At 46.7% G+C, this 8,298-nt stretch overlaps 3 protein-coding genes across 4 annotated transcripts in view; 1 reads left to right on the top strand and 2 right to left on the bottom strand.

The window, feature by feature from the left end:
- The window catches only part of mlnl (motilin-like), a 6,623-nt gene extending 5,187 nt beyond the window's left edge, over positions 1–1,436 (top strand). The window contains exons 3-6 of one of the 2 annotated variants that reach the window (XM_053867941.1): positions 39–175; positions 1,022–1,102; positions 1,166–1,271; positions 1,346–1,436. In XM_053867941.1, the coding sequence (XP_053723916.1) occupies positions 50–175; positions 1,022–1,102; positions 1,166–1,271; positions 1,346–1,353 (321 nt within the window). In that variant the 5' untranslated portion in view covers positions 39–49 and the 3' untranslated portion in view covers positions 1,354–1,436. Of the gene's footprint in view, positions 1–38; positions 176–1,021; positions 1,103–1,165 lie in introns of both variants that reach the window. The other variant, XM_053867940.1, reaches the window with a different exon arrangement.
- An 885-nt stretch (positions 1,437–2,321) lies between these two features.
- zgc:64106 (uncharacterized protein LOC393348 homolog) lies at positions 2,322–5,375 on the bottom strand. The gene is made up of 6 exons (XM_053867315.1): positions 5,205–5,375; positions 4,269–4,508; positions 3,947–4,036; positions 3,110–3,298; positions 2,920–3,029; positions 2,322–2,749 (listed from the first exon to the last, which is right to left on the bottom strand). Exons 1-6 carry the CDS (start codon positions 5,359–5,361, stop codon positions 2,570–2,572), a joined length of 966 nt encoding a protein of 321 aa, XP_053723290.1. The 5' UTR covers positions 5,362–5,375; the 3' UTR covers positions 2,322–2,569.
- Positions 5,376–6,683: 1,308 nt separating this feature from the next.
- On the bottom strand, positions 6,684–7,907 carry LOC128760452 (retinol dehydrogenase 12-like; the record flags this gene model as incomplete). The annotated part of the gene is made up of 2 exons (XM_053867870.1): positions 6,684–6,940; positions 7,838–7,907. Coding segments are annotated over 2 exons (327 nt in total), but the record flags the coding sequence as incomplete, so codon positions are not given.
- Positions 7,908–8,298: the final 391 nt, after the last annotated feature.

An 8,298-nucleotide genomic window follows, 5' to 3' on the forward strand; every position in this document is an offset into this window, starting at 1 on the left:
GAGTTGTTACGAGTGCGTGCACGTGTGTTTCCCTCCAGATCACAGGATCATGAGCATGCGTGGAGTGTTGGCTATGTGTGTGGTTCTCACATGCCTGGTGGCGACGATGGTGGAGAGGACAGAAGGTCACATCACCTTTTTCAGCCCAAAGGAAATAATGCAGATGCAGCTGAAGGTACGTATGTATGTTTGTTTTCAGCCACTAAACCTATCAAGATGGCTGACAGCCTGGTTCCGACTTTCACGTTAAATCTACTAAGTCTCAGGAGAACGACTGAGTTCACCGGAGGACGTAGTATCTTTCTCAATCTTTTGGTAGTAGTCAGGTCCTAAAAGGATGTGTTGATCAGCCTCTCTGGTCAGTCCTGACCAGAGCCGTCCCACCCATTAGGTGAACTAAGCTGCTGCTGACGACCACTGACAGCCACCAACCCTGTTAATTATTAAAGTCCTGTTCCTGTTGTTTTGCTGAAATGGAGCAGGGAGGAAAGAGTCACTGGAAGATGAAAGCAAACCTCTGGGAGCATTTGAACTTCATCCAAACAAATAAGTGCTTCTCATAGTCCATCGCAGGGCACACATCCCATTCACCCGCCTCGTGAGCATGTCTTTGGAATGTGGGAGGAAACCGGAGTACCTGGAGAAAACCCATGCGGGCACAGGGAAAACAAGGTCCAGTGCTGGATTCAAGGCAGCTCCTGAGATGCAGCGGCGCTAATCATTGCGCCACTTTTGCTAGTTTTTTTTTTCAGTTTTCTTTTTATGTTCTTAAAGTTGCTATGGAAAACTAATTTTAAGTATCCTGACATCATCTCCAGGCAGCAACAACTAGCTCCTTGTCATAGTTTGTTAGGTGCAGAAAAGGTGTCTCCAGGATGTTCAGATGTAGAAGCCTATAACACTAAGCTCATTGTGCTCAGGACCCCTGATTTCCAGCAGCGTGTTGGCTTGGTGTTGCTAACTTGTTCAGCTTCATTCTAAAAATGTGCCTCTGGGATGGGATGAATGTTGATGTCGACAGGAGCGGGAGGGTCAGAAGAACATGGAGGCCCGATCAGAAGAGGGTCCGTTTGAAGAGGCCACCGTCCAACACCTCCCTCAGGTGAAGCCGTTCACATGGCTGCAAAGAAAGGGCTGCTTTAACACGTGTTCCTTGCGGCTTCAGGATGAAACCGTGGAGATCGCCGTACGTCTGTCACCCCAGCAACTGGATCATGTGGCGCCGGTGCTGGAAGAGATCATCCACCAAATAGCAGGAGAAAACCGGAAAGGTATTCGGTTCTAACAGCCCTGCTTGAAGACTGATCTCAATCCTGACGTCTACTTGTCTTTGTTCCCTTCGAAGCCAAGTAATGAGCCGGAGACATGCAGGAATCATCTGAAGCGCTGAATGTTTTCATGTCTTGATACAAATCACTCAATAAAGGGAATCTATTGTGTTATTTAATTGAAGTCAGTGGTCACGATTTTCATGGTGAAACCAGAATGAACAGTCGTGGACAAGGTGAGCTCCGGTTAACATGACTCCCGGTCAGGCCTTTATCTCCTTTTCTGTGGTCACAGGTGTTTTAAAACTGAGGCACCCTAAACTTCATGGTGTTTTCTTGATGTACTTAAAAAGATGTATTTATTTCATATTGCTGAGTGTTTCTTGTTTCCATGAATCTGGGACTGTGAGGAGGAGCAAGAAGCAACAGAGGCACCATTTATCTGTTGGGCTTATTTGACCTCTTACTTCTCTTATCTTCAGTGATTTGAGCGTTTCATTCTGCCTGATACCTTATCAAGAAAATGATGCCGGTCACATGACTTTTCTCTCATTGAAGCATATTTACAAGCAACAATCACAAAGTTTAGTTTGTCACTTCAGTGGTTTCAAACTGAGGTCAAATAAAAAAAATATTAACTCGATCTGTTCTCCCTAACATCTCCACATGTCCCTCTGACTCATTTCTCATCTTCTCCTTCCCCCCACCCCAGTATCCTCATCTCTGACTCTCTTGACTGTGACTCCTGAGTCGCATAGAAAGAAGCTTAGTGAGTCAATTGAGTCAAAAAAGTTCCTAGTTAAATTCTCCCTGAGTAGCTGGGATAGGCTTCAGCAAAGAAATAAAGTGCGTGGATCGAAAAAACAAGTAAACTACCACTACTACTACTACAATTTCTGAAATGATTATTTTCAGTAAATATTATACGATAATAACGATTGGAATGAACAATTCCAGTATAACACTTTATCTCAATTATCAACACATAAAAACACAGAGATAACAAAACCATGAACACTGTGATGGGTGAAAATGGGGGAATAAATAAAATAATGTAGATAAATAAATTAAATAATAATATGAGCAAGAATTGCATTTGAAAGTTTGTTTAGTTTTTTTTGTTTAAATAAGATTTCTGATTAAGTCAGTGACCTCAAACAATACTTATATACTCTGCCAATGAAGCTGTCAGAGATCTTTTATTCACACATAATTCACTCCATCATATTTTCAGGAGTCATAGAAAGAACCTGAAATACAAAGCTTCAAGGTACTGCCACAGATTCGGCGTCGCTGTCGTGTCACAGCTTGGAGGTCAGCCTCTCGCAGTACTCAAAGTCCTTAACGGCGAGGGCAGCGTCTCGAGCTAACGGCGCCGGCAGGACCATCGCGCAGTCGCTGTCGAAGTATTTTCCCGTGATTCCTTCGGTTTCCTCTGAGACTGCACAGTAGATGGGGCAGACGGCCCCTTCCTCTGCAGACTGAGACAGAAAAGACGTGATACAGATACAGTATTATATATGTATAATATAATGACATCCAGTTCAACGCCTTAAGTTGATAGGCTTCTTTTAGTCTTCAGTTTAAGGGACTGTTTCTTCTGGATCATTCCGTCTTCCTCGACACTGCGACAATGCACCTCTCTCCTCACCTTGAAAAAGAAGAAGCCGATAAAGTTGAACATGAAGCGCATCAGTAATGGGTAGTGTCTCATCACTTCAGTCATGACGATGCCGGGGTGGACAGAGTTGGCGGTGACACCTACAGACAAACATGGCGCAGGCACAGGTGACCGGGACTTCTTCAGGTCGCACACAGAGCCTGACATCCGGTGAACTCACCGCTTCCCTGAAGCCGGCGGGCGAACTCGTTGCTACAGATGACGTTGTGCAGCTTGGTGTGGTTGTAAACCACATCCTGGTAATATTGAAGGTTCTCCCCGTGAAAGTGAGAGAGGTCCACTTGGCCTTTTCGGTGCATGACTGAACTCACAAAGACGATTCGTGCTGGAGCCGATCGCTTCATCAGGTCTGTGTTGGGATGAAAGACAGAAACATTGAAAGGAGCAAACTCACTTCTCCTGAGGATCCAGAATCTCGCCTTCTCCTCCTCCACCTGACTCCATGACTCTATGTGAGTGACTCCAAATACTTGAACTGCTTCCCCCCACATCTTCACCCTGTCTTCCACATATTTCCATCCTCTCCTCCCCCAGCTTCTCCTCCACCTCCTCCTTACTCTCACAAATCAGCACATCATCTGCAAACGTTGTGACTTGAAATGACCAGTTCTAGAAGTAACCAAGTTCAAAGATGTGTCTGTGGGATCAGAATCCATCTCAAAGTAATTGTGAATTTGTCACTGGGAGAAAGGAGAAGGGAAAGGAGTCTGTCAGAGGGACACATGGAGAAGTTTGGAGACAAAGTTATGAAGGACAGATGGTTTAGACGCGTGGAGACGTTCAGAGACGGAGTTGTTGGAACTGAAGAAAAGGGCGAGGACTAGTGAGGCTCATGATGAGGGAGAGACTGGAGGAGGATGGTGACAGGTTGTTGAGCTCCATGTGATTGTGAATGACTTGTCAAACTACTCTTCTTTTCCATCGCGATCCTTCTCTCTCATGTTCACCATGTCTTTGAAGGTCGGGTTAAATAGTATTGAAAGGTCACTTGTCTCACCCAGCAGTGAGTTGGTGAGCAAAAACGGGCCCAGATGATTGGTGGCAAACATGGTGTCCAACCCCTCCTTGGTTTTCTGCTGAGGTAGACCTGAGGAGCGCAAGAAGTAGAGTTGAAGCCAGTGTTGAATTATTACTTTTAATGTGAATATTCAAGCACAAAATAACACAACACTGATCCAAAACTAATTTCCCTGCAGGCAGCTCTGAGCTTCCATCAGTTTATGACCTGGACCATTCCAAGTCATAAACTATTGACAGAGTAACCCCAGCAGTGACATACCGAACCTGAGGGATTTCAACCTGAGATGTGCTCACGTCACCTGACACTGCCGCGTTGTTCACCAGGATGTGGAGAGCTTTCTCCTCCCCTAGAATCCTCTCAACAAATGCTCTGACCGACTCCAGAAGAGACAAGTCCACCAGACGGAGGTGCACGTTCTGGTTCCCACTTTGCCCTCGAATCTGGTCCACCGCCGCCTGTCCCCGAGACTCGCTCCTGCAGGCCAGGATGACTCGAGCTCCACGTCGGGCCAAGTCCAGGGCGATGAACTTCCCGATCCCTGAGACAAAGAACACACACATATATGTGCAGCAACAAATATGTAGAGAGTGTTTCCAGGACACTTAAACTGTTCCAGATGTGCCAGGAAGAGTCGCTTCAGATGTGATCGCAACTCTCTCAGCATGACTGACCAAGATCCTGATGACCAGTTTACTTGAAAACGACCCGAAAAGTAAAAGGATCTGCTGAACACACACCACTGAATTTAGCAGTCGACTGCTTCACATTTCTCGCAGTGATCGTCATGTCAAGGGAGTGCAGTTTTGGCATCCGGCATTTCCGGATCTGGTTTTATCAGATGGTTAACAGAGTACAACATTAACATCCGAATACTTCTCTGGGTAAACAAATGGCTTTGGTCTGTCAATAAGTTGTGTATCTCACAGAGGAGAAACCCACCAGCCAATGGAGAGCTTTGTCTTCTGGCTCAGCTCTTTCCTCTCCACTGACTGAAGACCTAACTCCGTCCTTCCCTCACTGGTGAACAAGGACTAGTCTGGTGGTCATGTTCAGCTTAGAGGTCAACCACCCTGGGCTCTTGTTGAGCTACCAATGTTGTGAGACCAAAGAAACAGAGGTGTTGGAGCTGCAGGAGGAAACCTGCCTCACACACTTCACTCCAACAAGAAACGGTGTTTTTTCTTTCTTCTCTTTTCCGTCCAAATACGACGCTTAATAATGAGGATCAGCTGACCTGTGTTGGCCCCCGTCACTATCGCGGTCTTCCCGTCCAGGCGCGTGGCGCAGGCTCGGGGGTCCCACCACCCCCTCCTCTGCAGGCGCACCACGAAGGCCAGCAGCGCGGTGGACACCAGCCATATCGGGCTGTACAGGAGCTCCGTCCACGCCATGTTCACACCAGAGTGCTGAAAGTCCAACTGAAGATTAACTTTTAAGTGGGCGTGCACTACTAACTCCCAAATCACATGACCACCGGTCCCTTTACGACAGTGCATTCTCACACGCACTATCATGTTTCTATGTTTTGTGACGGCATCTTTCAGGCTTTCTCCATCCTCTCACAACAAACAGACCTAAATCAAACTTAAATTCAATTATAATGGCCCAGTTATTTGAAGTTTTAAACAACGAATTGAGGCTTAACCCCGTTGAGACCGACAGAAAGTCCCCACAAGTAGGCGTTTTTCCCAGAATTGGAACACGCAAACGCCCGCACGCGAGTGTCACCTGGACACATTATATTTTCTTATAATCTGATATTATTTTACCTTTCACTGTCACACTCGAGAGGAGGCGCTATCGTTCTGAGGAACTTTGCTCTCAATATCTTTACCGAACAACGAGGTCACTTTCTGTTGCTGCGACTCTCGTGTGTTCTGGGCCAATCTTAACTACTTTCTCGTAGTAAAATAGGGTCGAAGTTTACCGCAAAAATCAGAATCCAATGATCAAATAGTGTTTTGGCGCCCTTTACCGGCCTGACACTGTAACTGCAGGTCAAGCGCTTGCTGGTGAACGGAAAAACCATGTCAGGGTGCAGTTGGGTCAAGAGGGTCACCGTCTGACTGAAGAAGCCTTGAGTCTGCAAGTCCTTCCTGAGGGTCCCCTCTCGACACTCTGGTTTCCTCCCAGAGTCCAAAGAGGCACAGAAATTACACTTTTAATGGTCGTCGATCCGTTGCTCACCCTGAAGAGATGGGAATGGTGTTGTTATGATGTGTCATGGATTATTTGGGGTCACTCTTGTTATGTTGCCAGGTCACCATCCAGTTGGTTGGAAGTTGGAACCGTGACTAAAACCGGCTGTGTTGATACCTCTTGTGAGTTTTTCTTGCAGCTTTCAGCCATCACAACTGGGATGAATTAAAAACGTATCGAGGTTTGTTTGATTTTGCCTGGTGGTGTTGCCAGGGGGAGTGCTCTGCCATGATGCCGCATTCTGTCCGATTGAGTGGTGGCGTCGTGGTTGAGTCCTCTTGTCCTATGCTTTGTACACCAGTCTGTTTCAAGCTATCACACAGGTCATTATTGTTTAACACAAAAGCAGCTGTTTGATGACACCTCTGTGGAACACCATGTTCCAAATGATGGATGTGTGATCAAAGAGAAATTACAGATTAACACAGACTTCATAATGTGTGAGAAGACCAGAGTTCAAATCATCTCCCAGTCATTCAGTGGGGGAGAGTGTGATCATGGTTCGCTGGATATATCATATGCTCACGACTCTTAACACTGCCGCGTTGTTCACCAGGATGTGGAGAGCTTTCTCCTCCCCTAGAATCCTCTCAACAAATGCTCTGACCGACTCCAGAAGAGACAAGTCCACCAGACGGAGGTGCACGTTCTGGTTCCCGCTTTGCCCTCGAATCTGGTCCACCGCCGCCTGTCCCCGAGACTCGCTCCTGCAGGCCAGGATGACTCGAGCTCCACGTCGGGCCAAGTCCAGGGCGATGAACTTCCCGATCCCTGAGACAAAGAACACACACATATATGTGCAGCAACAAATATGAAGAGAGTGTTTCCAGGACACTTAAACCGTTCCAGATGTGCAAGGAAGAGTCGTTTCAGATGGGATCGCAACTCTCTCAGCAAGACTGACCAAGATCCTGATGACCAGTTTACTTGAAAACGACCCGAAAAGTAAAAGGATCTGCTGAACACACACCACTGAATTCAGCAGTCGACTGCTTCACATTTCTCGCAGTGATCATCACGTTAAGGGAGTGCAGTTTTGGCATCTGGCAAAACTGCCGGATCTGGTTTTATCAGATGGTACAATGTTAACAGAGTTCAACATTAACATCCGAATACTTCTCTGGGAAAACAAATGGCTTTGGTCTGTCAGTAAGTTGTGTATCTCACAGAGGAGAAACCCACCAGCCAATGGAGAGCTTTGTCTTCTGGCTCAGCTCTTTCCTCTCCACTGACTGAAGACCTAACTCCGTCCTTCCCTCACTGGTGAACAAGGACTAGTCTGGTGGTCATGTTCAGCTTAGAGGTCAACCACCCTGGGCTCTTGTTGCGCTACCAATGTTGTGAGACCAAAGAAACAGAGGTGTTGGAGCTGCAGGAGGAAACCTGCCTCACACACTTCACTCCAACAAGAAACAGTGAACTAACAAGAGTACTAACTACTGGTGCATGTTAAGTCTGAACTGGTGCATGTTCATCTTTCAGCTACTGTTTGCTTAAGTCGATGAACCTGCATTTGAGCCTCATCTGCACAATGATGCCATGAACGCGCCTCAAAAGCAGCTTTATTTATCACAGCGTTCGCAGACTGATGTTTTCTTTGGAGCTAGACGCCATCCATGCTGCTCTTTTACGTCCAAATACGACGCTTAATAGTGAGGCTCAGCTGACCTGTGTTGGCCCCCGTCACTATCGCGGTCTTCCCGTTCAGGCGCGTGGCGCAGGCGCCGCAGCGCGGTCCACGTCACGTCGACACCAGAGCGCGGCAAGTCCAACGGACGATTGACTGTAATAAAAGTGGGCGTGTTCTAATGGTTATCATAAATCACGTGATCACAAAATGTATTCATTCTTTTACGTTTAACTAAACGCTGTTGTTCTGGGAACACGCGCGCGCGCTGGTATCATTTGAACTCATTTCATTCTTTTAAAGTGTTATTTTCTTATACCCTTAACTGAAGACTTGTTCTCACACTCGAGAGGAGGCGCTATTGTTCTGAGGAACTTTGCTCGCAATATTTACTGAACAACAAGGTCACTTTCTGTTGCTTTGACGCGTGTGTTCTGGGCCAATCTTAACGACTTTCTCGTAGTGAAATGGGGTCGAAGTTTACCGCAGACAGAATCCAAAG

The sequence above is a fragment of the Synchiropus splendidus genome, chromosome 6, assembly GCF_027744825.2.
Source record: "Synchiropus splendidus isolate RoL2022-P1 chromosome 6, RoL_Sspl_1.0, whole genome shotgun sequence".
Taxonomy (NCBI): Eukaryota; Metazoa; Chordata; class Actinopteri; order Syngnathiformes; family Callionymidae; genus Synchiropus; species Synchiropus splendidus.